Below are 27,860 nucleotides of genomic sequence, written 5' to 3' on the forward strand. Positions count from 1 at the left end.
GGGGCAAAACATCCCCCAGGAGTGATGCCCAGGACAATGGGACAGCTCTGACCCCAGCACAGCCCCGTTCTGTGGGAGCAGAGATGGAGATCCCAGCTCGGGGAAATGCCAAGTGCTGGGCAGGACACTCGAGTGGTGTCACTGCTGTGCTGGACCAGCTGAGCCCAGCCCATCCTGTGCTCCCAGGGCTGAGAGAGGGTCTGCAGGGGCCAGAAAATCCCAGTGCCAGGGGCTTCCTGAAAACAGGTGAGAGAAACTGGAAAGGGCAATTCTGGTCCTTGGGGGCTGGAAAAATGACAGAGAAATGGGGCCAAACGTGGAATTTAAGCTAAACACATTCTATTTTTAAAAACCCCATAAATATTGAATTTCCTGTGACAGGGAGAGAGGTTTCAGAGCCTGGTGGGAGGGGAAGGATGTTGCTGTCAGATGTGGGGGTGGGTTTTGGGTGTCCCATCTCAAAACGACGCTGGACCAGAGGGGGATTTGGACACTTGGTGGAGCTGCTCCAGCAGCATCTGCTGCGATTTCCTGAGCTCCTCGGACAGGAAAAGCACATCCTGATGCTTCCAGCCAGGGAAACCGAGGCACAGCACCCCCTCATTCCAAAGGATTGTCCCCACTCCAGCCCAGCCCCCTCCCGTTCCCAAGCTGCTTTTACGGAGCGAAATTGCGTCAGCGATGCCGTGGATGGAGGCAGATCCTGACCAGACCCCGCGTTCTCCCTGGCGGAGCCCCAGGCGGTGACAGGACACAAGGTGGCACTGTGTGACAGGGCAGGGACAGCGCCAGGAATTCGGGGAGCATTCGGGAGCAGGGGATGTGCGAGCTGCCCTGCCAGGCTGAGCTCACGAAGGGATGGGGCTGCAAACTCTGCCAGGGCAACCTGCGCTGCTAAAAGGTGGAATTGCAGCTAACAAATTCACCTGGCAGAGGCAGAGAGCCCGTGACAGCTTTTTTTGGGGAGACACATCTGTAACAGAGGGTCTAGCAAGGTTTATTGGGGATGACACGATGGGGATCAGAGATTAACCTCTCCCACCAAAAACGTGAGGGCAGAGACCTTGTTTGGAGCAGCCAGGGGTTCCTGAGGACAGCACAGTTGTCATTAACAAGATCCTGGGCTGGAAGGACCTGGAGAGGTTGGTTTGGCTATTTCCACATCAAAACAGGATTGTCTCTCCCTAAACTGCTGCAGTCCACCCTGCTCCTCTGGCCTTCCATGGACAGAGACCTTGAGGGACCCCAGCGTGTCCCCAGGCTCTCTGGGAGGCCACTGAGCCCCCTGAGCCCCCTGTGCTGCTCTGTCCCCACCTCTGGGGATGTGCCTGACGTGCTGGACCATGGGCCAGGCTCAGGATGCTGTGCTGGGTCAGGAGAGGAGACCATGAGTGGGGGGACCCAGAGACCCCTTACCATGTCCTCAGGACCCACCCAAGGCTTTCCAGTTTAGAGCTGATCCTTCTTGAGGTCTCCCAGGTCCTGCTCTTCATTCCATCCTTTGTCTGGATGTTATCTGAGATGCCTTGATCCTTGCAGGACATCCCTGCAGAAGTGATTCCTTCTTGATCCAAAAAGGCCCTTATTCATCCAGCTCTTTCCATTTTCTCTCCTTCTCTCTCTCTATTTTCTTTTTTTTTTTTTTTTTTCCCCGTGGACATTAAAAATCAGAAGGCATATTTAGAGAGCAGACAGCTTTGGGCGGGTGTTGCTGGCTAAAAGATCCCTTCCTTCCCCAGAAACAACTCATTTGTCTGCTTGGCCACCTCCTCCCACCCAGGAACGGCCGCGCTCGGGTGCTCAAAGCTCTTCCTGGCGGGATGAAAGTCGGCAGATAAAATATTAGCATCAGGTCGCAGCATTCCTTCCTCCGGGCCAAACTCGCATTACGACGATGAGGAGCTAAGCTGCGATGCCTGGCCGGTGATGCAAGGCTCGATTTTTCCAGCACGGTTTTCCCTCGGGCTCCAGGCTCTCCCGCTGGTGCAGCTCCGGGTGCTTTGGGTGTGGAGCTCGGCCAGGATCCGGCCCTGGAAGCTGTGGAGTTGCAGTCCCAGCTGGAGCAGGTTTTTCTTGGTGGTAAGATTCGAGCGTGGCTCTCGTGCCTCGTGGATTTTCTTGGGTGGAGCGTTTTCCCCCATGCCCCCCTTCACCGGATTTTGGGGGCATTTCACTGAGGGGACAGAGCTGGGCAGGGGGTGAGGAGGGGTCCTGGCAGGGTGACAGTGCAGCACACAGCCCAGCGAGGTGCAGAGAGGGGTGCTGAGGCAGCAGCCCCCACTCCACATCCCGTTGCTCTGCATCAAGAACTCTCTTATCCAAGTGCTGCCCCTCCTGGATGAGACCCCCACCCCAATAACAGGCCTGTGCTGGGCTTGGATCCCTTCTGTGACCCCAAAACACCCCCCACCCCTCCGTGCAGCAGCACCAGTAAACAGTGCTGGCAGGATGAGACCCTCAGGTCTTCACCTGGGTGCCAGCCTTGGCCCGGGGCAGCTCTTCACCTCCTCCCCAGCCCCAGGAGCTGGGGTTGAGCATCCCCGGCATCCCGGGGGCTCGGAGCCCCCCAGGGAGGGGCGCTGAGGGGAAGGGCCCGGGGGCTGGGGTGGGTTTGTTACCCCGAGCCCCGGCAGCCGCTGCGGGAAAGGGGCATCGCACACGCAGGAGCAGAAACAGGGCGGAGAGATGCTCGGGGAGGGCGGTGGGAGGGAAGGGGGGTCAGCTCTGAGTGCAGCCTCCCAGCTCCCCACCGGGCCCGGGGTCGGTCCCTGCTGACCTCTCGGAGAGCGAGGGATTGCGAGCCAGGGAGGGATGGGATCTGCGGGAGCCTCTGCCAAGAGCTGGCTCCAGATCCGCAGGCAGCTCTGGGCTGCATTTCCCCTCCGGCGCGAAGAGGAGCTGGGGTGTCCGGGGTTCACTGCTCGCTGACACCGACCCCCCGAGACCCTCAGCGGCACCGCGGGGAGGTGAGCGGGTGCCGGGGGTGCGGGGGAGCCGGGGGTGGGCGGAGGGCTGGGCTGGGGGTGGAGGGGATGAAGGGATGGATGGAGGGATGGGAGGATGGAGGGAGGGATGGATGCGGGGATGAGAGGGAGGGCAGCGGGGGGGCTCCGGGCGGGCTGCGGGGATGGGCGCTGGGGCGGGGGGTCCCTCTGTGCTGGGGGTTCCCGTAACCCCAGCGCTCGCTGCCAGCCCTATAAATCCCCGCCGAGCCCCGCAGCCGAGCCCCGCGGGGCGCAACAGGCCCCCCCCGGGGAGGGACAGCGGGAGGGGAGGCGGGCAGGGAGCATCCATCCCCCCTCGTCTCCGCCGGGAACCGAGCCCGGCCCGGGGGGGCGGAGGGAGCGCGGAGCCGCCGGAGCGGGAGGGGCGGGCGGCGGGGCCCCCCCGCGCCTGGCGCTGCAGGTACCGGAGCGGGGGGGACACAGCGCCCGGCCGGGCTCAGCATCCCCCCGGCCCTTCCCCAGCGCCCTCCCGGCCGGGCCCGCAGCCCCCCCCGCCCTCTGCTGGCCCCCTCCATCCCGCACTTGTTGCTGCCCGGCAGAGCTGGGCTGGCTCCCGGTTTAGGGCGGTTTTATTTTGGGGGGGTGGCTTTGGAGGGGGTGGAGGTTGCAGCCTCCCCTGCTGTCCCCCAGCAGCCAGCGGTGTCCGGCGCGGCTCCAGCTTGCTCCCCCCGAGGCCAGAGCCCAGCCTGAGCCCCCCCCTCTTCCCCTCCCCAGTCCCATCTCTGTGCTCCTCTCCCGCCTCCGCCGAACCCCAGCTCCTCGCCCCGAGGAAGGGTGCACGCTGCGGGCATCTCCCATCCACCGAAATCTATGATCAGCTCGGTGTGTGTCTCCTCCTACCGTGGACGCAAGTCTGGGAACAAACCACCCTCCAAAACATGCCTGAAGGAAGAGATGGGCAAAGGGGAAGAGTCGGACAAGATCACCATCAATGTAGGTGGCACCCGGCATGAGACCTACAAAAGCACGCTGCGGACTCTGCCGGGCACCCGCCTGGCCTGGCTGGCCGACCCCGACGCCCAGAGCAACTTTGACTTTGATGGGAAAAGCAACGAGTTCTTCTTCGACCGCCACCCCGGGATCTTCTCCTACGTGCTCAACTACTACCGCACCGGGAAGCTGCACTGCCCCGCGGACATCTGCGGGCCCCTCTTCGAGGAGGAGCTCACCTACTGGGGCATCGACGAGACCGACGTGGAGCCCTGCTGCTGGATGACCTACCGGCAGCACCGCGACGCCGAGGAGGCCCTGGACATCTTCGAGAGTCCCGAGCCGGGCGGAGGGGCTGCGGGAGAGGAGCCCGAAGAGGAAGGGGGCAGGGAGATGGCCCTCCAGCGCCTGGGCATGGATGACAGACCCGCAGGGGCGGCGGGGGCTGCTGGAGGAGGGGGCTGCTGCCGGAACTGGCAGCCCAAGATGTGGGCGCTCTTTGAGGATCCCTACTCGTCCAAGGCGGCCAGGGTAAGCTCCAGAAACACATCGGTGGGGAGGAGGGATGGGGCCGTGCTGGGGGTGTGTCCTCACCTCCCCATCCCCCTGGGCGAGACTGACTTTCCTGGTGGGTTACATGAGGCCCCCCATAACTGTCCCCCTCCTGGTGTGGGGCACCTGAGCCACCTCCCATCCTACAGGACACCCCTTCCATTGCCGCCCAGTCGCCTCCCAGCACAGCACATCTGTGGCTGGAACTGGGGACGAGCACAGTCCTTGTCCCCTTTGTGCCCTCGAGTGCTCCCCGGGCACCTCCCGGGCACACAGAGATGAGGAATTGTCCTTGGCAGGGCTGACTCCTGGCAGAGTGTCAGGATGCTCTAGGATAGGATGTTTGGGTTCCTCTTGCTGGGCTGCACGATGCCAAAACCCACATTTACCAGGTGAGGAGTGGAGGTCAGGGGTGGAGGTCGGATCCTGCCAAAACCCACATTTACCAGGTGAGGAGTGGAGGTCAGGGGTGGAGGTCGGATCCTGCCAAAACCCACATTTACCAGGTGAGGAGTGGAGGTCAGGGCTGGGAGATCAGCTCCTGCAGCAAACAGGATCCTCTTGGTTGTCCCCAAGCTCCTCATGTGCAGGAACAGCAGCCCCAAAGGACACCCGTGCCCACTGACCCCACCAGGACCACCCCCACACCCCAGGCACGGCCCCACAGCCCCCTCCCCAGCGTGGCCCCGGTGCTGTGTGAGCTCATCCCCACCCCACAGACCCCCCACCCTCCCTGGGCTCGCAGCAGTCCCTCCCCCCGGGACGTGTCCCCCCAAACCAGGCGTGTCTGCAGCTCCAGCTCTGCCCGTGTGTCTCCTGTGCCGGCTCCTCGTGGATCGTCCCCAAAGCGCTGCCCACCGACCCCCGGAGCCACCCAGACCCACCCAGCCTCGGGCACGCCCAGCCCATAAACCTGCCTCACGCACACAGGCAGGCAGCTGGGATGGAGATGCATTCTGGATGCATTTAGAGGTGTAAAAAAGCCCCATGGATGGTAAGAGATTCTGCAGGCATTTCACACCCACGAGCAGCACGCGGGGCAGGGGTCAGTTTGGCAAGGAGGTGTTTTTGCAGCAAATGTTAGAGCAACATACACACACAGAATGCTCAGGCAGCAAGAGCTGAACCCATTTTAAAAGGGTACCCCCTCCTTTGCCCATCTCAGAGGGATCTTCACCTCGGAGAGATGCTCTGAGTGGTGTAAAGCTCCAAATAAAAAATTAAGCAAAATTAAAAATAAACCCAAGCACAATAATTCAAGTCATTTTTTCCCCCCTGGTGTCATTTGGTTCTGCTTTTCCTGTGTGCTGAGCTGCTCTTGGAAGGCTCCAGCAGGAGGAATGGATTGGAGGGAGCAGAGATGGTTGTGATTGAGGCTCAGCTGGAGCTGGAGTGGGACCAGTTTGTACTGGGATCTCCCTGCTTCCTTCTCACTGCTCTAGATAAATGTTCAGCTCAGCAGTGCCATGGGAACCATCAACTTCCAGAGACAACAGGAAAAAATACTGGTATAGTTTTGCCATAGCTTAGGAGAACTGCTCTGGCAAGAGGGGAAACTGAGGCACAGAGCAATGCCACCAGCCCAGGGAGTGCACCCAGCTCCTGCTGGACTCCCCACCAGCACTGGGATGCTGCAGGGTTCATGAGCACCTCTGTGGGCCCAACATTCCTGGTGCTGCCCTGGTTTTCGAGGTGGGTGAAGTTTGTGGTGGTTGGGATTTCTTTAACACCTCATTTTGGGGTCTCCCCCTTTCTTGCCAGAGCCAAAGGGGTGCTGCTGGCTCTGGAATGTGCTGGAGCAGCTGAACAGTGTGTAACCAAACCTTGGGAAGCAGCAGTCCCAGGCTGTCCATGTCAACTCTCCTTCTCTGTGTGGCAGCTGTGACTAAGAGTCTCAGGAGCTGAATTTCTCTGGTCCTTGCTCCTCCTCTCCATGGAGCAGCCCCTCGGGCCCTGACTCAGTTGGCTCCTTGTTATTTCCATCTTTCCCTCCCTCCAGCACTTCTCCTCCTGAGCTGGAATCTGTGTGAGCACATGCTGAGAAATCTTTACCAACTTTCAGCCTCTTTTCTGTGCACCATCAATGGCCATGGGGTCCCTGGCCCCTCAATCCAATCCACTCAGGGAATATTTAATCCCTGGCCCCTCAATCCAATCCACTCAGGGAATATTTAATCCCTGGCCACTCAATCCAATCCTCTCAGGGAATATTTGGTCCCTGGCTCCTCAATCCAATCCTCTCAGGGAATATTTAATCCCTGACCCCTCAATCCAATCCTCTCAGGGAATATTTAATCCCTGACCCCTCAATCCAATCCCCTCAGGGAATATTTAATCCCTGGCCCCTCAATCCAATCCACTCAGGGAATATTTGGTCCCTGGCTCCTCAATCCAATCCACTCAGGGAATATTTAATCCCTGGCCTCTCAATCCAATTCACTCAGGGAATATTTAATCCCTGGCCACTCAATCCAATCCTCTCAGGGAATATTTAACCCCTGGCCCCTCAATCCAGTCCACTCAGGGAATATTTGGTCTCCAGACCCTCAATCCAGTCCACTCAGGTAATATTTGGTCACTGGCTCCTCAATCCAATCCACTCAGGGAATATTTAATCCCTGGCTCCTCAATCCAATTTCAATCAGGGAATATTTTTCCCTGGCTTCTCAATTCAATCCACTCAGGGAGTATTTGGTCTCCAGACCCTCAATCCAATTCACTCAGGGAATATTTAATCCCTGTCTGTTCAATCCAATTTCACTCAGGGAATATTTAATCCATGTCTCCTCAATCCAATTTCACTCAGGGAATATTTAATCCCGGTCTCCTCAATCCAATTTCACTCAGGGAATATTTGGCTCCTGGTGCAACTGCTGTCCCAGCTGGAGTTTAACACGTTTCCCCACCATGGGAGGCTGCCCTGGCTGGGATTTTCTATGTCCAAACTCTTCTTATGTGCAGCTTCTCATTATTTTTTCCCTTTGCAGCCCAGTTTGGAGAGCCCTGACCTCAGTTCCATGGTGACTTTCAGGCTAGTGACCCTCTGTAGGGTCATGGAATTTTTGGGAGCTGTTGAGTGCAGGTCAAGATTGTGTAGGACATCAACAGGTTCTGGAGGACTTGTTTGGTGGGAGTTCTGGTGTGTATTGGCAGTACTGTGTTTACAGATAGATTTGATTTTATTTTAAGGATAGTTTTGGAAAGGAACTTGAGTTTGGAGCAGAAACTGAAGCTGAGGTGAGACATCTTGGGTCAGCCACAGAACTGGAGCAGCACTCTGGGGGGACACGATGGTTGGCACTGGTTGTGAACCCAGCTCTTCTATTTTTAAAGGCTGATTTTGCTCCTTGGGCTAAATCAGGTCTCACCTCACACCCAGCAGCAGGGCTCCTTCATTACTCAAGTGTTTGCATGGTCTCACTCCCTTCCTGGGTGATTTTTTTTTTCTATCTACTTTGTTTTAAGTCTCAATTTTTACTCTTCAGGTTTTCCCAAGATTCCCCATGCAGGGAAGCTCAGGAACGTGACTCAGCCCTCAGCTGAAAAGCGGATTATTTTGGCTGTGCCACCCCTGTGTAGAGACACTTGTCTGGCTAAGCTGGCCTTGCTTTAAGATCCCAATTTTGCTGGATTTATTTCCCAAATCACACATGACTGATGAGCTTTCAGAGCCCCGTATGTGGTCCAAAGGGTTTCATTGAGGGTGAGGAGCCTCTCATTCCACCCCCAAGCCTCTCTCTGGGCAGCAGAATCATCTTCCAGAGGTTTCTCCATCATCTAATGCCTGGTTTAAACCCCACACTGAGCTCTCTGTGCAGACCCCCTTGGGGTCTCCCCTCTGGATGCTCCTGGCACCTGGCTGGTGCTGCTCCAGCGTGACTCAGGCTGTCTCTGCTGCTGATTCACTCCAGCCCAGCATCCTGGAGCAGCTCAGGGTGCAGCTCTGCCAGTAGCAGCTGCTGGGGTGGCCTGGACAGCAAAGGGTCACATCCTGCTTGGTGCAGAGGGGCTGCAGCAGGACCTGCTCCTGGGAAGGTGAAAGCACCTGGGTTTTGTGCTGGAGGAAGGTAGAACAAGAGTTTTTCTGTTCTGAAGCTTTTTTTTTTTTTGGGGGGGGGGTGTGGGGTGTGGAGTGGCTCTTGGAAACAGATGCTCCAGGTAATGGGCTCACCATGGGAGAGGGAGGGGGCTGAGCAGGATTAGTGGGAGCACAACAAGGTGCTCTTTGTGACACTGCTGTGACTTCCAGTGCTGCCAGCCCCTCCTCACTCACACCCGAGTGAGGAGAAGGGGGGAGGTGACATGGAGAGGACAGTGGTCTCCTTGCTTGGGCACAGCAGAGAAATGGGAACATCTGGGTGAACATCTGGCTCCAGGCATCAGCAGGAGGCTGAGCTGTGCCTGCTCCTCTCCTCATCCTGCCCCCCAGTCCTGGACCTTCTGCAGGCACATCACCCACCACAGAGCCCCAGGGAGGGGTGACAGGATGGCTCTGACACACCCAGACCCCAAAGCTCACAGCTGTCAACAGTGTGAACCTGGCATCTGGAGGGGTCTGGGATGAATCTGGGGGAAAGCTCTTTGAATTTGTCCTGTCGAAATTCCCTTTTCATGTCTGTTCCCATTGGAACACTGCTCCAGTCCCAGCCTGTCCCAGTTCCCCCTCACCCCCAGCACTGCCATTCTGGCACATCTGCAGGCACAGCTGGAGCCCAGCACACCTTCTCCTGTCCAGCTCCCAGCACTCAGAGAAAAGTCCTGGACTGGCAGCCCCAGGCACTGAGTTTGCTGTCAGCTCATGGGAGAGGTCCCGGGATCCCTCCTCATTCTCCACCCTTGGTCTGTGTGGGAGAAATAGGATTTTTGGATGTTAAATTAATATGATTATGCAGAACCTGATTATTATTTACTTTTTAGCTTTAATTATACATTTTAAGACTACTGTCCACACCATTAGGAATTTTTTGATTGCTGTTTTTATTTTGTTCATGTGCTTTGCATGAGCTCTTTAGGTACAATGGTTGGTTGCTGACTAGAACTTTGCTGCTTACTTTTATTTTGGTATTCTGTTTTTTTTAGCATTTTTTCTTGATTTAGCACAATTTATGTTTTAGCTGCTTTGAAGGCTCTTAACAAGTTGCAGAAAAACACTTAAAAAGGGTTTACCTCATGCACTTGTTATAAACATTGGTTTAAACTAAGAAATATACAGAAAAAGAACTAAGAAACAGCGAGATATGTAGAAAAACAACTAGACAGCAAAATATGGAGCCATTTATGTTTTAGCTGCTTTGAAGGCTCTTAACAAGTTGCAGAAAAACACTTAAAAACGGTTTACCTCATGCACTTGTTATAAACATTGTTTTAAACTAAGATATATTCAGAAAAAGAACTAAGAAACAGCAAAACGTAGAAAAACAACTAGACAGCAAAGTATGGAGAAAAACAGCTAAATTTAGTTTGGTTTGTGCATATGATATAGATCACGGCCTGGACTTGTTCAGACTTGTTCAGACTTGTTCAAAATTGTTCAGACTTGTTCAGACTTGTTCAGATTTGTTCAGATTTGTTCAGAATTGTTCAGACTTGTTCAGTATTCAGTAAACCACAGGTCTGGGGTGGCACCTGGAGTGTTTTGACCTCCAGGCAGAAGAGGCTGCCCCACACCAGCTCAAATTTGGCCTCTCACAGGTGGTTGCTTTCGCCTCGCTTTTCTTCATCCTGGTCTCCATCACGACCTTCTGCCTGGAGACACACGAGGCCTTCAACATCGACGTCAACGTGACGGAGACGCTGGTGGTGGGCAACACCACGAGGGTGCTGCTGACGCACAAGGTGGAGACGGAGCCCATCCTCACCTACATCGAAGGCGTCTGCGTGCTGTGGTTCACCCTCGAGTTCCTGGTGCGCATCATCTGCTGCCCAGACAAGCTCCTCTTCATTAAAAACCTCCTCAACATCATTGACTTCGTGGCCATCTTGCCCTTCTACCTGGAGGTGGGTCTCAGCGGTCTGTCCTCCAAAGCCGCGCGGGACGTGCTGGGGTTTTTGCGCGTCGTTCGCTTCGTGCGCATCCTGCGCATCTTCAAGCTGACGCGCCACTTTGTGGGGCTGAGGGTGCTGGGCCACACTCTGCGGGCCAGCACCAACGAGTTCCTGCTGCTCATCATCTTCCTGGCCCTGGGGGTGTTGATTTTCGCCACCATGATCTACTACGCCGAGCGGATCGGCGCCAAGACGTCTGACCCCACCGGCAGCGACCACACTCACTTTAAGAACATCCCCATCGGGTTCTGGTGGGCTGTTGTCACCATGACCACGCTGGGGTATGGTGACATGTACCCCAAAACGTGGTCAGGGATGGTGGTGGGCGCCCTGTGTGCCCTGGCCGGGGTGCTGACCATCGCCATGCCCGTGCCCGTCATCGTCAATAACTTTGGGATGTACTATTCATTGGCCATGGCCAAGCAGAAGCTGCCAAAGAAGAAGAAAAAGCATATACCCCGTCCTGCACCCCTGGACTCCCCCACCTACGGCAAATCCGAGGAGAACTCGCCCAGGAACAGCACCCAGAGCGACACCTGCCCTCTGGCAGTAGAGGAGGGGGCACCTGAGCGGAAACGGTCAGGTGAGGAACCAAAGGTGGGGCTGAGGGAGGGGTAGACCCCTGGGAGCCCTCAGGGCAGTGGGTTTGGTGTCCTGTGTCCCCAAGTCCCTGGGGATGGTGCAGGGCACATCCTGCTCCAGGTGGATGAGAGTTTGGGCCCCTCAGGTGTGAGGGTGTTGGGGCACTGCAGGTCAAATCTCCCACCCAGGCAGGGGGAAAGGCCACATCCTGCTTTCCCAAAGGCCATGTCCTTCCCTGTAATGGCACAGACCATGGTGGGTTCAAGGTGTCCCTCCCTAACCCACCTCCCCCTCACAGTGACAGAGGTGAGGCCACTCACCCTGCTCCCATGTTAGCCTGGTCATGTCCTTGGGACAGATTCTGCCCTTGCTTCCTCCCACCATGAATCAGGGTAACCTTCACCAAAACTGATGAATCCACAGACATTCCCTGGGGCTGGACCCCACCTCCTCATTCATCTGCTGGTAGACAGAATCCCTGCCCTGCTGCACCAAATCCTGAGCAAAACCTGCCCCTGGATATTTCTTTTTGTTCATCTCACGCACTGATCTGAAGTTTGGGGTTTGGTCAGTGTTTCCTTTGGACCAGGAGAAGGCACAGCCCCAGCTGTGGGGGATAACCCTTGGGCTAACTTTGGGGGTCTGTGTGAGCCCTGCCCCTCTGTCCGTGCTGGCCATGGTGGCTGCTCTGCCCCTTTCTTGGTTTGCTGCCAGTGGCACCCCCAGGGTGTCTGGAACAGGGGGCACCAAGGTGGGGCTGTGTCCTGCACCAACACTGAGGTCAGCCCTGGGCAGCTGCACATCTGGCCACATGTGTTTAAGAGTGATGGGCCATCCCCTGCTCCTGTTTGGGTGCCCCAAACAGCTCTTTTCCTTTATAAATCTCCTTTTCCCACATGCCTGTGAATGCCATCTGCCCCAGGAGCCCTGGCAGCAGGAGCTGTTAGAGCCAGGAGCTCAGGCCAGGCCCTCACGTGGCAGAGCATCCTCTCAGCCACCGAACCAGGGAGCCAGGGGACATAAATTAGCACTTCCCACTACCCCGAGCAGCCCGTTCCTCAGCAGTGTGAATTTTGGAGAGCTAATTCCCTCCAATTAGGTGGGTGGATCTCAAAAACCTGGGGTGTTGCATCCCCAGCTTTGGCTTCATGCAGGTTTTATAACCCTCAGCAGGGCTAGATCTGCTTGGAATTATCTCTGTCCTGGCCCTGCTGCCCTGGCTGCTCTAAATGAGCATGTCCAGGCTGGGATCAGCACCTGAGCTGCTGAGTGTTGCCCTGCACCATCTGCAACCTGCTCTTCTGCTTCTTTGCACATTCAAACCCCTTCTGGCCACCCTGAGCACTTCTTCCCATGGGTTTGAGTCCCCAAACCATTTTGTTTTCAGAGGTGGAAGGGAGGAAGCTCCTTTAATCCCTGGGGGTTTATGGGATGTGAGGTTTGAAAACCTCCATACCTGAGCTGAGCAGTGATGCTCAATGGAGAATGAGACCTTTATTTTGTGGAAAAGGAGGAGTTTTGAGAGCTGTGTTGGGTCTGCAGGGGAGGCAGCTGGGTCAAACTCCTGAGCAGGAGCTGGGGGTGAGGCTTAAAGCAGAATTCCACATTTTTTGGGGTGGATCAGGTGCTGCCTCCATGCCTGACAGCCTCTTGCCTGCAAACCAAACCCTGGCACATGGGGAGGGTCAGTGGGGCAGCTCAGAGCTCCAATCAACGATAATTAATGCAGTGGCATCAGGTGCTGACGGGTCTGTGCCCTGTCCCTGCAGACTCCAAGCAGAACGGCGAGGCCAGCGCGGTGCTGTCGGACGAGGAGCAGCCGCTGTCCCCGGGCCAGGAGACACGGCCCAGGCAGAAACCCTCCCCCTGCTTCCTGCTGCCCACGGGTGACTTCTCCTGTGCAGCTGATGGGGGCCTCCAGAAAGGTACAGCTGCACAGGGAGGGACAGCTGGAGCGTGGGTTTTGTTGGGTTCAGCTCCATCCACCTGCTCCCCAAACCCACCTATTCCTGCCTCTCCACCTGCTTCACCTCAACACATCCTCTGTGCTGGCTCCACATTTAGTTTTTCTCATCTGGGGTCTGTGGCCCCATGCTGGCTCCACATTTTGTTTTCTCCTTCCCAATTTGGGGTCTGTGGCCCTGTGCTGGCTCCACATTTTGTTTTTTTCTCCCCCTATTTGGGGTCTGTGACCCTGTGCTAACTCCTCATTTAGTTTCCTCCTCCTCCATTTGGGGTCTGTGGCTCTGCACTGGCTCCACATTTTGTTTTCTCCTCCCCCATTTGGGGTCTGTGGCTCTGCACTGGCTCCACATTTTGTTTTCTTCTCCCTCTATTTGGGGTCTGTGGTCCTGTGCTGGCTGCTCTGCCCTCCCTGGGGACAGAATGCTCCAACCTCTGCCCCTCCAGCTCTTCTCCCTGGTGTTCAACCACTCATGCTGGCTGGTGTGAGTGGGACATCTCCCCTGGGGACAGAGAGATGTCCCAGAAGGTGACCAAAAGGCTTTCAGCAGGGGAAAAAAGAATCCAGAGGCTTTTCCCTTCCTCTCCCCTCCGGTGGCTCTCAGTGGGTTGGAGCGTGGGGAGCTGTGATGTGTCAGGTGCTGCCTTGCCAGCAGCTCTGGGTGCCAGAAAGGCTCCTCTGGGTTTGGAACAGGAGCTGTGCTAAGTGTTGAGGTTTTCCATGGGAAACTGAGGGGGAGATGAGTCAGGAAAACACAAAACTCTTCTTCCCATGACAAAACAAAAATCTTCAACCCGGTCCCAGGTTTCTCTGCTCCTCTGCTGTCTCCCAGCACTCCAGCCCCAGGGAGGGTAAATCCAGCACCCCAAAATCCTATAGCTGGGATAACCCTCAGGGCACAGCTCAGTTTTCCAGTTGTGCAGTGTTGTGTGTGTCCAGGCTGGCGTGGGATGCTGTAGCTGCAGAGCTGACCTACTTCTACCTCCCTGGTACCAAGTGATGCTCGTGGCTCACAGGGAGCCCCTGGGAGCTGGGACCAGGCAGGAGAGGGGGATGTGCTGCTCTCTGAGCTGCTCCCCAAAACCTGTTGGTGCTCTGGAGAACCTCAAGGGTTTGTTACTTTGGGAACTGCTTGGGATGGCCCAGACCAGGTGGGATGCAGGGAGGTGTTTGAGGGTGATCACATTTATCAGTAGGAGAAGTGAATTGGTTGTTTTCTCCTGGGAAATCAAGGATTCCCTCTGGTATTGCTGCTCAAGCTCAGAAAGAGGACAAAGAGGAAAAGCTTTGCTCATCCTTGGGGTACCACCAGCTTGGAATGCCTGTTGTCTTTTCCCTGGAAGTGCCTTTTCCTGTGAAGTTGGTCTCTTTTTTACTGCCTGTTAATGTGGAGAGGGGAGAGAGGTTTATCCCCACTCCAGATTGGAATGCTGGACTGGAAGGGATGGAGGAGAGGGATGAAAGCCAGCACTGATCTTCCTCCTTAGAAAATGCTGAAGTCAGGCTTCATTTCAGTTCATTTCAATCTGGTCCCACTGAAGCCAGGAGAAGTGGAGCAGCTCCAAGAGATCCAGAGCTGCTTTTACTCACTCCCAAATCCCATCACTGGATTGCAGGAGACCAGGAGATTTCTGTCCTTGTGTGGTGGCAGCAGCAGCTCTTTGAAAGGCACCGTGGTGATTGTTCTTGGATGTTCTAGTGTTTTCCCTGCAAATTTCAGAATTTTAAAACAGAAGGTGTGCACGGGTCACTCATCCCCATGTTGCTGGGATGATGTTGCACCTGGAAAAAGCTGGATCTGGTGTCCAGGGGGGCTCCAGTGATGCTCCAGTTGCTTTTGGGAAGAGGGAACCTCAGTACCCATGTCCTGCTCAGGCTGTGGGACAGATTGGTGGGAGGCTGTCCTGGGAGTCAGGGCTGGCTGAGTGGAGTGCTCCAGGGTCAGGGGTGACCAGAGGTGACCAAAGTGACCAGAGATGACCAGAGGTGCCCAAGGTGACCAGGGGGTGAAGCAGCCTCCAGCCAAAATCCACTGGGAGCTGCAGAGGCACCTCCTCCCCTGGGCTTGATTTATCTCCTGCTGAGGCTGTTTGTTCTGGTACTGGGATGTTGGCAGCTCTGCAAATTGAGATGAGCTTGGTTCTGAGCCCGACTCTCTGATGGCCATCTGTCAGATCCTGGGACAGGTACTGGTGTCTGTACAGGCTGTGGAAATCAGGGGAGGGAGCTGGTTTGGAACAAGCTGTGGATCTCAGAATCCATTGTGGTTTAACCCCAACTCCAGAGTTGATCTTGTTTGGGCAGCTCAGAGAGAAGAGCTGCTCCTGCCCTTGGAGCTGAGCCTGGAGCAGATTGAGCTGTGGATTCCTCTGTGGAATGTGTTTCTTGCTCCAGTGGCATTGCTTTGCTCTCTGCCTGCCAGGGATGGCTTCAGACCCTTTACCTCCCCTCAGCACTGGGTCCTGATCAGCAGCTCCCAAAAATGTGTCCTGTGGCTGCAGACACCTTGGCATGGGGCTGTCTTGGCACCAAAGCCCTGTGCTCTGCTGGGATGGATGAGTCCAGCCACTGGGACTGGTGAGGATGGAATCACTTGGGTTGGAAAAGAGTCAACCCAGCACTCAGCCACCAACCCATGTCCCCAAATGCCACATCTGTGTGTCTCTCAAAAATCCCCACCTCCTTTATCAGCACATTATCATGGCACAGCAGCAATTCTTGGCTCCATGGAGCACTGTGCAGCTGATTTTCACTCTTGCTGTCAGTGCAGGGTCATGACTGAGCACAAGGGATGGGATCAAGCTGGGATTGCTCACAGGAGCATCCCCTGCAGTTGTCTGGCTGGGGGGGCTGAGGACCAGCCCATATTTGCACAGGGACCTGTAAATTTATTCATTTCCTCTGTCACCAACACCAGGAGGCTCCTGGGCTTTGCTGCCTCCCTGCTTTGCCCCATCCCACCTGCCCCCAGCTCCCCCTGTGCCTGTGTGAACAGTCAGAGCAGGGAGCAGTGCCAGGGACTGGGGGGAGCCCCTGGGGCACACAGTGCTCATTTCTGGGCAGCAAAGCTGCTCCTAAAGCAACCCCAGGGACTGTGGGAAGCCCAGGGCGAGTTCCTGGGCACCAGCTTTGTTTATCAGCTGTGGCAATCAGCTGAGCACAACCCCTTGTGCTTTGTGGCTTCAGTCTGAGGTGGCACCTGGCCCTGGGTGTGGTGGGAAACCACGACAGCCTTGAGGGACTGAGCCTTGAGCTCCTCCCCAGGTGCTGCTGCAGGTGTGGCTTGGGATGAATGGATGGAGAGAATGAGGAGATGGACTGACCCTTCCTTCCTTCCTTCCTTCCTTCCTTCCTTCCTTCCTTCCTTCCTTCCTTCCTTCCTTCCTTCCTTCCTTCCTTCCTGGAATCCTGGAATCCTGGAATCCTTCCTGGAATCCTTCCTTCCTGGAATCCTTCCTTCCTGGAATCCTTCCTTCCTTTCTGGAATCCTTCCTTCCTTCCTTCCTGGAATCCTTCCTTCCTGGAATCCTTCCTTCCTTCCTTCCTTCCTGGAATCCTTCCTTCCTTCCTTCCTGGAATCCTTCCTTCCTTCCTGGAATCCTTCCTTCCTCCCTGGAATCCTTCCTTCCCCCTGGCATCCCACTGCAGAGGGTCCCTGAGGAAATCAAACATCTTTATGAAGTTCTGTCCCAAACTGTGATGCTTGAGACTCAATCAGAGTGAGCAGTGTGATTTTGACTGTGTTTCTGTGCCTGACCCCAAACCTGCAGGGACCCTGGATCTCAGCAGAGCTGATCCCACACTTGGCTCAGGGAAACGTGTGAGCTCCTCAAAGAGCCCCAGCACCCAGGGCAAGCAGCAAGGGCAGGAAGGAGGAGCCTGATGCAGATTTTGGGGGTATTGTGGGGAGCAGGGTGGTCTCTGCATCAGCTGTGGGTGGGAATCTCCCAGCTGAGCTGCCCCCAGCCCAGGGTTGTGCTCTCTTCCCTCCTGGCTCACTGGGAATCCCTGCCAGGAAGGAAATAAGGAAATTGCTCTTCTCCTCAGGCTGCTCTGTTCCACTGCAGGGAGGGGAAAGCTTTGCCGGGGTCAGCAACAGGTTTGGGCAGGTGTCCCTCTGCCCCCTGGACCTGCCTGTGCCTCACAGCTGGAGCAGCTGTGTCTGCTTGGGGGGCTCAGGGTGGGGAGGGGCTGAAGGGTCCCCACTGACTGCTGGGGCTGGGCACAAAATGTCAAAAGGGGGACACCCCCAGATTTGCAGAGGTGCCTTTTCCAGGGGATGTCCCTGTCTCAGCACCCTCCTGGTGATGCTGTGACTGCTCTGCTGTGAGCCCTGATCCCTGATCCAAGCCCAGACCAGCAAAGTAGAACCCAAAGATGTGCCAGGAGCTCCTGGGGTGGGACACAGGGAGGGGTTCCCAGCCTGGCACTGCCACAGGGACCATCCATCACCTTGTTTTTCTGCTGTCAGGAGCTGCCTCCCTCTGCTCCCCCTCCCACACTGCCTCTCCCTGCCTTGGGAAGGCTCAGCCTTGGCTGGGTTTGCTCAGCCAGGTGCTCTCAGGGAAGATGCAGGCGCTGGGACACTGAGCTCATCACAGCTGGGAGCATCATTAATTTTCCATATTTTGGCAGCAGATCCAGGGAACAGGCTCATCCTTAGCAGTGGTGCTTTGTGGACTTAAAAATCCAATTTTCAGTGCAAAGACTTTGTGTCTTTCCAGCAGGAAAAGTGGCTTTTGACTTGCAAGAACATTTGCTCTGGCTGTTGCTTTTTCAATAAAAGCCGGAGAAATTCCTGGCTCTTTGGGGGACTGTGAAGGGTCCCCATGCTTAAAGAAATAGAAATATTTGCTCTTTAATGCAATTTCTTATGGAAAATAATGATCAAGTCTACCTGCTCCTTTCCACACAGAAAGGTGTCAGCAGCAGCTTGCTGCTCCAGGGGTGTAAAAACCAGAGCTGGGGGAATCACTCCTTCCAAATCCCATATTTGTTTGAGTTCTGCTGCTTTTCTCCGTCTGCTTCAGCCCACAAAATCCCCAGGCTCATTCCTCATTCAGAGCAATTTGGGAAACAAAACCCAACACTCTACAGGAGCAGTTTGATCTCATTGATGACTCTGAGTCCTGGATTTGGCTGGGGTGCAGGAGTGGGAAGGTCTGGAGGATCCATGGGAGCCTGGCTGTGCTCAGAAACCCCTTCCTGAATTTTTTAGGGGTTTGCTGAGGGTTTGAGGTGCTCTCAGCTCCCCGAGCCCTGGGCAGGAGAGCATCACCAAGCCTGGCTTGGATTCTCTCTCTGATTAGCCCACTCCCAGCTTTGTTTTCTGCTCCACAGAGAAGCTGCCAGGTGAGTGTTCTCACCTGCAGACATCTCTGTGGTTTGGCCACATGTGCCCCCCTTACATCAAAACTGCATTGCCTCTGCTGCTCCTGCTGCCAGGTTTTGTTTTTCCCACAATGCTTTGAAAATTAAGGGAAATCCTCCATAAACTAGTTTAAGACAAGGAGGTGTCCTGGTTTGAAGGACATGTGTCTGCCAAGAAAGCAGAAGCTTCTCTCTGAAATGGAGAATGCAAACCCCCTCTCTCCAAATTATCATAAATTTGAAATTAAGGGGCTCTCAGGCAAAGATAGGGGAATTAGGAATAACAGTTCTTTACTAGGAAAATTAAAATAGAACTACAGTATTACAAAGAACAATCCCAAACCCTACCAGAGTCAGAATCCAAGCTGACACCCATCAGTCAGTCAGGGTGGTGGCAGCAGTCCCATTCAATGGTGGCTGCATCCTCCTGCAGTGGCAGATGTGGTTCAGCTGGAGCAGTGCTCCTGGAGAAGGTGCAGTTTCCTCTGAAGGTGCAGGGATGATGTGGAAAGGTCTGGCTTTCCTCTGGAATCCAGTGGAAAGAAGGTGCCTTGCTGTCCAAAATCTCAGATTTCTCTGGGTAGGAAAGGCTTGGCTCCTCCCCTGGCTGTAGCATCTCCCAGTGGGATGATGGAATTTTATCAGTCATGCACTGGGACTCACTGGCCATGAACAGGAGATATCTCCTGGAGGGAGGATGGGCTGTGGGAAGATAAAGATGATTGCCCAGCTGGTTTAAAGATGCCCATTAGCAGAGAATATGTGCCAGGAGATCAGGGTCACTGCCCCACCCGGCTGCAGCAGATGGGGACAGAATCCACATTGCTGACCACATCAACCCAACACAGGAGGCTCAACTAAGTTAACAAAATTAATGGAGGCATGGTCTTAAAGAGTGATCAGTTTTGCATTAAAAATTAGTTACTGTTAGCTACAAAGTTCAGCCTCAGGGGCCTCAGGGCTCTAACCTGTCTGTTTTCTCCACGCTGCCACTCTGGTGCCCAGAGCTGGGACATCTCCATCCCCCAGGAGCTGTTTCTGAGCCTCCCCAGCTGCCCCAGGACCTGTGACATCTCCACTGACCTTGTCTCCTGTCCCTGGAATAGGTGTTGGGCTACTTTTCCCCTCCTTGAAACATTATTCATCCTAAATGAACCCTGCAATTCCCTCTGGTGTCAGGCCCTGCCTCCCGTGGGCCATTTGTGTTGGGCTAAAGGGTGGTGGAAACACAAGAAGGGTGAGTTGAGTCATAAAATTATATCTCATTGTGCTGGAAATGGCTGAATTCATATATTTTTAGGTTTTATTTTGTTTGGTTGGGTTTTTTTAAGCCAGCCCCAAGTTTCTGGAGGCAACAGATGAATAAACCTCTATTCCCTGCCCAGCAGTGGTTCCCCTCTTGTTTTTTCTGCCTAAACCCTACTTGTTCTTTCCCAGGTTGTGTCTGCGTCTCCTTCCAAGCTCAGGGATGAGCCTGAGGGCTTTGGAAAGCAGCCTTGAGATCCCCTGGAGGCTGGAGGGCCCTGGGAGAGGTGCAGGGAGCACGCAGAGGCTGGGATGATAGGTGTGGATAATTCCAGGCAGGGCTGGGAAGGGGATGGGAACAGGAATGAAGGTCCTTGGGAAAGCTCTGCTGGTGTTGAGGAGTGGGGCAGAGAGAGATTTGAGGCAAAATGATGCTGAAATAGATGGGGGATGAATCCTTGCTCAGGATGGATGTGAGGGGCAGGACATTCCCATGGGATGGGAGCTGGGGTTGGACCAGGCTGGAGAGTCCAACTCCCTGTGCACTGCTGGTTTTTCTCTCATGTGTTGGTTTTTGGGATGATTTTGGATGATCTCAGCTGTCCCCCTGAACTGGAACAAACCCTTCAGTCCCTGACTCTGGCTCATTTCAGCTCTGTCCAGCTCAGCCCCCCTGGAGGGGTTTGGGTCCTGGCTGGCAGCAAGGGGCTGCTCTGGGGTGTCCAGCCCTTGCATCCCCCTCGGGGCTCTCTTGGCCTCTTTCCTCACTCTGAGCAACTCAGGGCTGGAGCCTGGGGACTTTTCTGGGGAGGAGAGCTTAGATTTGGGTGTGTTAAAAAGCAAAGAGCCCCAAGAGCTTTCCTGGGGTCAGATCCTTCCCCTCCATCATGGCCAAACTGGAGCAGGGCTCAGGGAATGCAGAGGAGGGAGGATGCCTGTGGGGCAAGGCTGGACTTGGTGATCTTGGAGGTCTTTTCCAGCTTTAAGGATTCTGTGATTCCACAGTCCCTGCACCTGAAAGAAGCTGGGATGGATCCTTCTTTCCTGGAATCCTTCCTGGAATCCTTCCCTCCTTCCCTCCTTCCTTCCTTCCTGGAATCCTGGAATCCTTCCTGGAATCCTTCCTTTCTGGAATCCTTCCTGTAATCCTTCCTTCCTGCAAGGGAAGCAGAAAAGACATGAAAATCTTTATGCCTTGGGTTGGATCTTGGGGATGGATGACAGGAGCTAAGCACTGCATAGATGGTGCTGGAGCCAGAATTTTTGTGGATTTGGGGAGAAATTGGGGTGAGTTACATCCATCCTCTGCTCAGGATGTGCCATCCTGGTGCTGATCCATCCCTCCCAGCTGAGTTTGTGTGTTGGGTGCAGCTGCATCCCTTGGATTTCTGTAGCTGTGCATTCCCACAGCAGAGGGGCAGAGTAACAAGCAGGCTCAGGAATCACACAAAATTTCATGACCTGGCTAAAGAGGTGGGGACAGCAGCACCATACAGGTGCTTCTCTGGCTCATCCTCTCCTCTGGAAGCAGGAGAGCTGGAATATTGGAATTCTTGCCTGGGAAGGTCACCCTCCATGACTTCAGTGGTCTTTGGAGCATAAATGATTTATCCCAGGTCGTGTGCTGACTTTGGGGATGAGTCTTTTGCAGAAGAATCAGATCAAGATGCTCAAACTTTGGGGTTTGAGTCTCTTGGAGGATTAAACCCAGAGCAGCCACAGATCCCAGGAGATCCCATCCTTGATTTTCCCCCCTCAGCCTCCCAGAGCAGCTTACCCCAATGCCAGAGTGGTTGCTTGGGGTGTAAATCCTTTGGTGGACCCCCCAAAATCTCATCCCCACCAGAGCAAGGAGGGTTGGGCAGGAGCTGCCACGGAGCCAGCAGGATGCAATTTTTAGCTGGGGCGTTATGCAACCCTGGAGAAGGGATGACTAATGTGCAAAAAGCTCCTCTAAAACAACCCAGCCCGGAAAGGGAGATGGAGGGATTTCAGTGGGAGGCACCAAACTGCTGAAAAACCCATTGCATCTTCTCCCTCTTCCTCCCCGCCTTCTCCTGAACAGGATTTGGGGGATGCAGCAGGGAGAAAACAGCTTGTTGTTATTTTTAGGTGGGGTCTGTGTTGGTTTTGGGGGCGAATCAGCACGGGTTAATCCCTGGGTAAGATTAGAAGAGGAGCTGTAGTGGATCAGAGCAGACCTGTAAATATCTCTGGAGCCCGGGTTTTTATCTCAAACAGTGGCCAAAATTGGCTGCCTGGAGAATAGGACAAGAATAGAGCAGGAATATTCGATACTTCCCCTGAATATCCTCACAGGGCTTATCTATGTTCAGGGCTCCAGCCCAGCCTAAAGGCACTGAGAGAAAACCAAGCTGGATTTATCCCTGAGGAGCTGTGTAAATCCACAGAAGTCCAAGTGCCCCTGAACAAGCCTAAAATGGCATTAAAAAAAAAAAAATAATCAAGGGGTGTGCAGTGGCTCTGAGGCATGGCAGAGTGGGATGGGATGGGATGGGATGGGATGGGATGGGATGGGATGGGATGGGATGGGATGGGATGGGATGGGATGGGATGGGATGGGATGGGATGGGATGGGATGGGATGGGATGGGATGGGATGGGATGGGATGGGATGGGATGGGATGGCTGTGCTGTGTCCCCTGGGTTTGGGGTGGCTGTTCTGGTTTCTCTGGGTTTGGGGTGGCTGTGTTGTGTTCCCTGGGTTTGGGGTGGCTGTGCTGGTTTCTCTGGGTTTGGGGTGGCTGTGCTGGGTTCCCTGGATTTGGGGTGGCTGTGCTGTGTCCCCTGGGTTTGAGGTGGCTGTGCTGTGGCTCCCTCCTGGCAGGGCTGAGCAGGAATCCAGGGATGAGCAGTGTGTGTGGTACAGGAATTGTCCCTCCCCTGTGGGCAGCAGGATGCTGGGCAGGGTGGGAGCACACTGAGCCTTTCTCCTGTGATGCTTAGCAGTGGGAATGGGAGCAGAGATTGTGGAATCATGGAAAATTTGGGCTGGAAGGGCCATGAGCAGGGACTGCTTCTGCCAGGCCAGGGTGCTCCCAGCTCTGCCCAGCCTGGCCTGGAGCACTCCAGAGCTGCTGGGGGACACAGGGCTGCCCTGGGGAGCTCCTTGCACTCCTCTGCCTGTGTCTGCCCACTTTGGGACATGGATCAGCACTTTGGGACAAGGATCCAACCCCTGGGACCACCCACCCCTGTGCAAGAAGCCAAACCAGAGCAGATTTGGGAGCAGTTCCCCCTCCAGCTCAGCTCCTTCCTTCTCTTTTCCTCCTGGAAGACTCAGAGTCCAGCACTGCGTGGAGGCTGCTCCATGATCCCGGGTTGCTTGCAAAGTATTAATTTTTATTGTTGCAACAACTGCTCTGTTTCTCAGGAGATGCCTGAGAGAGCTGAGAAAATAGAAAGGCCTGTCAGGCAGCTGGGAGGGAGGTGAAGATGTCAAGAGAGTAATTGCTCTACCCAGAAGGAGCCTGTTCCTGGCTTCCCCAGCACTGCCAGGAAAAATCCTCACTGCTTATTTGATGACAATAAAGAAAAACAGAAAATAAATAGCAACCCCATGGCTTGCCCGTGCTGAGGAGGAACAGGGGGAGCAGAGGCAGATGCAAAACAGGAGCAGTGGAGTTTATAAATAGGAGCCTCCCAGCTCCCAGTCTGTTCCTTCCTCACCTCCACCCGGGCAGCTGATCCTGAGGTTGTGCCCAGGGAGGCTCAGGAGGGATTCTGTGAGCTGCTGGGTCACTGTGTGGGACAGGTGAGGGCAGGGAATGTGAAATGTCCTGGTGGCTGGGAAACAGTAATCACAGAGACAGGGAATTGTTTGGGTAGGAAGGGACCTGAAATTCCATCCCATTCCAGCCCCTGCCATGGGCAGGGACAATTTCCACTGTCCCAAAATGCTCCAAGCCCTGTCCAACCTGGCCTGGGACACTTCAGGGATGGAGCAGTCACAGCTGCTCTGGGCCTCCCCACCCTCACAGGGAGCAATTCCTGCCCAATATCCCATCCAGTCCTGCCCTCTGGCAGTGGGAGCTATTCCCCCTTCTCCAAAGTCCCTCCCCAGCTGTCCTGGAGCCCCTTTGGGCTCTGGAAGTGGCTCTGAGTCTCCCCAGAGCCTTTTCTTCTCCAGGTGAGCACCCCCAGCCCTCCCAGGCTGGCTCTGCAGGTGAGGTCTCACCTGAGCAGGGCAGAATCCCCCCCACCCCTGCTGCCCACTGGGTGATCAGCTGGGGGGTTCTGTCCAGAACCAACACCCCCAAACTCTGCTCCTCATGCTGCCCAAACATTTGGGACTGACCCAAAGATGGTGCTGGCACAGCTGGGTGTGAAGCAGCAGCTCAGGGTGATGCTCATGGGGGAGGGAGGGACTGGGTGAACTCCCCACATGGGGAAATTTGGGGTGATGGCTCTGGGCAAACAAAACCTTGAGGGTATTTGGAGCTGGGTCATGCCAGGCTGTGCCTCCTGCCCTTTCCAGAGCAGGAGGTTGGTGGCAGATCTGCATCCAAAAATCAGCTTGAGGAAGGGGCTGCACATCACTGAGGGGCCATGAGGGCAGAGCAGAGCCAAGACAGAGCTGTTTTCTCATGGTACCTTTGTCTGGGGGACAAAAAAAATTAAAATCTGAGCTGTTGTTATTTATTTTTAGTGGTGCTAATTTTTTTCCCAGGCTGGGAAGCTGCTTTCCAAGGCAGGTCCCTGGAGGCTGTGGGCAGCAGGTCTGGAGCTAACACACCAAATGGCTTTGAGCAGGGAGGAGGAGAGGGGAGCTAAAAGCCAAGTCGTGCCCCTGGTAAATCAATCGACCTGATGGGGAATGTTTCTAGCAGGACACAAACCCTGCCAGGAGCTTTCAGCTGCTTGCAGGAGTGACTGGACTCAGAGCTGGGATGTTTTCCAGCAGCTGCTGTGTGTTTGGGCACTGCTGGTCCCCAAATTGCTGCAGGGGGATCTTGTTGGGTCCCCAAACCATTTTGTTTTCAGAGGTGGGGAGCTCTCCTGCCAGCTCAGGGAGGAATTTCCTTTAATCCCTGGGGGTTTTATGGGATGTGAGGTTTGAAAACCTCCATACCTGAGCTGAGTAGTGATGCTCAATGGAGAATGAGACCTTTATTTTGTGGAAAAGGAGGAGTTTTGGGAGCTGTGCTGGGTCTGGAGGGGAGGCAGCTGGGTCAGACTCCTGAGCAGGAGCTGGGGGTGAGGCTTAAAGCAGAATTCCACATTTTTTGGGGTGGATCAGGTGCTGTCTCCCTGCCTGACAGCCCCTGTCTGCAAACCAAGCCGTGGCACATGGGGAGGGTCAGTGGGGCAGCTCAGAGCTCCAATCAATGATAATTAATGCAATGATAACAAATGAGAGGGAGAGAGGGAGAGGAAAAAACACTGAGGGATTAATGCACCAGGCTTGGCTTTGGGACATCTGCCTTGGGGTTGCCTTGGAAAGTTTTGGGCATGAGCATCTTTCTGGGAGGGATGTGGTGAGGGTGATGTTTTTGCCCTGCTTTTCATTTATACACTCAAAATCACCAATTCCATGTGTGGTTTCTCCTGGAGAACCATTTCCCAAGTCTCCATCTCTGCCACCATTCTTTTAAAAAACATTTTCCCCTGGCTTACAGATGCATCATCAGCATTTCATCCCTCTGGAAAAGGTCACTTCACTTTGTGCTTACTCTGTTTCCTGCTAAGCTGGGGTCTCCTGGAAGCTCAGTGTGCCTCTCCCTCTCCTTTTTCTCCCCACATAGCTCATGGAAGCAAATATCTGATGCCATGTTTAATGTTTATGTCTTTAATTGCAGATTCCTGCCAGGACACCCTCGCTTCCAGTTACCCTCAGGGTGAGGTGGTCACCTTCTCCTGAGCCCCAGCTGGATGCAGGCAGCACCCTGGGAGGGATCCCACCCCAAGGGATGCCCTGTCCGAGGGGGAGGGATGTGTATCCCCAGGGATGCTCTCCCCAGGGTGGAAGGATGCTCTCCCTGGGGCCAAGGGATGCTCTTCCTGAAGCTAAAGGATGCATTCCTCCAGGGATGTTATCCCCAAAACCTGGGGATGCTCTCCCCATAGCCCAGGGATGCTCTTCCTAGGGCTGGGACATGCATTCCCCCAGGGATGCTCCCCCAAAGCCCAGGGATGCTCCCCCAAGGCCAAGGGATGCTCTTCCCAAGGCAGATGCTCATCCCAAGGCTGAGGGATGCTCTTTCCAAGGGAGATGCTCATCCCAAGGCTGAGGGATGCTCTTCCCAAGGGGGATGTTGACCCCAAGGCTGAGGGATGCTCCCCCCAAAGCCCAGGGATGCTCCCCCAAGGCTGGGACATGCATTCCCCCAGGGATTCCCCGAGGGGTGCTCTTCCCAAGGAGCTCTCTTCCCCCAGAGCTCCAGCTCCATGCCCGGGGTGGGGCTGGCAGCTGGAACCCCCTGAGAGGTGCCCCAGAGCTGTCAGGGAGCTTGGGGACAGCCCCATCCCCCTTCCTGGTGCCAGCCCTGCCCCAGCACCCCCTGGGCTGCCCCCTCCCTCTCGCTTTTGGCTGCACCTCACCCTCCACCTCTGGAGATCCAGCTGCTCACCAGGACATCTCTGTGCCGTGCCCTGACCCCCCCCGTGGTCACACGGCCACTGGAACCCTTCCCTGGGCTGCCAAAGCTCCACTGCAGGAGCCACCATTGCTCCCTCCACAGCTGCTGATCCCTCGGGCACAGGGGGACGAGTGGGGTGCTTGGGGTGCAGGGATGGGGATGGGAAGCAATAGGAGAGTGAGGTGTGGGGGTCCCGGGGGCCTGGGGGGGTCAGGGTCCCTCTAATGCTGTTCCATGTCTCTGTGATCAAGGCAATACTCCTGTCTGTCCTGTTCGCATGCCTGTCCCACCTGTAGAGTTCCAATAAAGACATCCACGAGCTGAGTCAGCTCCCACACCCCTCCTGCCTCCCTGGTTCTTTGCCTCTGGCTCTCTGCGTGCCCACAGAGTCCTGTCCAGCCCTGGGTGTCCCTGGCAGTGGGAATGGGGGTTTGGCCATGGCATTGCCTTGATGTTGCCTTGAGGGAAGGGATTCTTCCACCTTACTCTGCTGTCCTGGTTTGAAGGACAGGTGTCTGCCAATAAAGGCAGGAGCTTCTCTCTGAAATGGAGAGTGTAAACCCCCTCCCTCCAAATTATCATGAATTTGAAATTAAGGGGCTCTCAGGCAAAGATATGGGAATTAGGAATAACAGTTCTTTACTAGGAAAATTAGAATAGAACTACAGTATTACAAAGAACAATCCCAAACACTGCCAGAGTCAGAATCCAAGCTGACACCCGCCAGTCAGTCAGGGTGGTGGCAGCAGTCCCATTCAATGGTGGCTGCATCCTCCTGCAGTGGCAGATGTGGTTCAGCTGGAGCAGTGCTCCTGGAGAAGGTGCAGTTTTCCTCTGAAGGTGCAGGAATGATGTGGAAAGGTCTGGCTTTCCTCTGGAATCCAATGGAAAGGTGCTCTGATGTTCCAAATCTCAGTTTTTATCTGGGTAGGAAAGGCTTGGCTCCTGCCCTGGCTGGAGCATCTCCCAGTGGGATGATGGAATTTTATCAGTCATGCACTGGGACTCACTGGCCATGAACAGGAGATATCTCCTGGAGGGAGGGGCCTGAGGGAAAGATAAAGATGATTGCCCAGCTGGTTTAAAGATGGCCATTAGCAGATAATGTGTGCCAGGAGATAAAGATCACTGCCACACCCAGTTTTAAGCAATGTCCCATTAACAGGAGATATCTCACACAGGGATAAGAATCGCTGCCACACCCAGTTTTTAACAATGGCCCATTAACAGGTGATACCTCCTGGATGAAGGGTGGGTCATGGGAAAGATAGAGATGATTGCCCAGCTGGTTTAAAGATGGCCCATTAGCAGATAATATGTGCCAGGAGATCAGGGTCACTGCCCCACCTGGCTGCAAGAGATGGGGACAGAATCCACATTTCTGGCCACATCAACCCAACTCACCCATCTGCAATGCTGCATTCAGCTCTGGTGCCCTCAGCATTAAAAGGAAGTGCAGGATAGGACTGTTGGGGCTGCTCAGCCTGGAGAAGTGAAGGTTGTGTGGAGACCTCAGAGCCCCTTACAGAGTCTGGAGGGTCTACAGGGAAGATAGAGGAGAACAGTTCTT

General features: G+C 55.0%; 1 protein-coding gene across 3 annotated transcripts; it reads left to right on the top strand.

Moving 5' to 3' along the window:
• The first annotated feature begins 1,794 nt into the window (after positions 1–1,794).
• On the top strand, positions 1,795–26,623 carry KCNC4 (potassium voltage-gated channel subfamily C member 4). 3 transcript variants are annotated; one of them, XR_013776859.1, is made up of 6 exons: positions 1,795–2,079; positions 3,720–4,466; positions 10,179–11,115; positions 12,884–13,039; positions 25,511–25,836; positions 25,938–26,623. XR_013776859.1 is itself a non-coding variant. In XM_079327139.1 (5 exons), exons 2-5 carry the CDS (start codon positions 3,816–3,818, stop codon positions 25,570–25,572), a joined length of 1,806 nt encoding a protein of 601 aa, XP_079183265.1. In that variant the 5' UTR covers positions 2,713–2,966; positions 3,720–3,815; the 3' UTR covers positions 25,573–26,623. The 3 variants fall into 3 exon arrangements, 1 of the variants encoding a protein (XP_079183265.1); XR_013776860.1 differs by lacking the exon at positions 1,795–2,079 and adding an exon at positions 2,733–2,966; XM_079327139.1 differs by lacking the exon at positions 1,795–2,079 and adding an exon at positions 2,713–2,966 and having other exon boundaries at positions 25,511–26,623.
• The last annotated feature ends 1,237 nt before the right edge of the window (positions 26,624–27,860 follow it).

Source organism: Erithacus rubecula (assembly GCF_903797595.1).
Source record: "Erithacus rubecula genome assembly, chromosome: 26".
In the NCBI taxonomy this organism is placed as follows: Eukaryota; Metazoa; Chordata; class Aves; order Passeriformes; family Muscicapidae; genus Erithacus; species Erithacus rubecula.

Bases quoted from the DNA above. Each gene is read 5' to 3' on its own strand.
- KCNC4 (XM_079327139.1), top strand. From the start codon at position 3,816: ATGATCAGCTCGGTGTGTGTCTCCTCCTACCGTGGACGCAAGTCTGGG. The intron at 4,467-10,178 runs GTAAGCTCCAGA...GGCCTCTCACAG, and splicing joins ACTCGTCCAAGGCGGCCAGG to GTGGTTGCTTTCGCCTCGCT. The intron at 11,116-12,883 runs GTGAGGAACCAA...CTGTCCCTGCAG, and splicing joins ACCTGAGCGGAAACGGTCAG to ACTCCAAGCAGAACGGCGAG.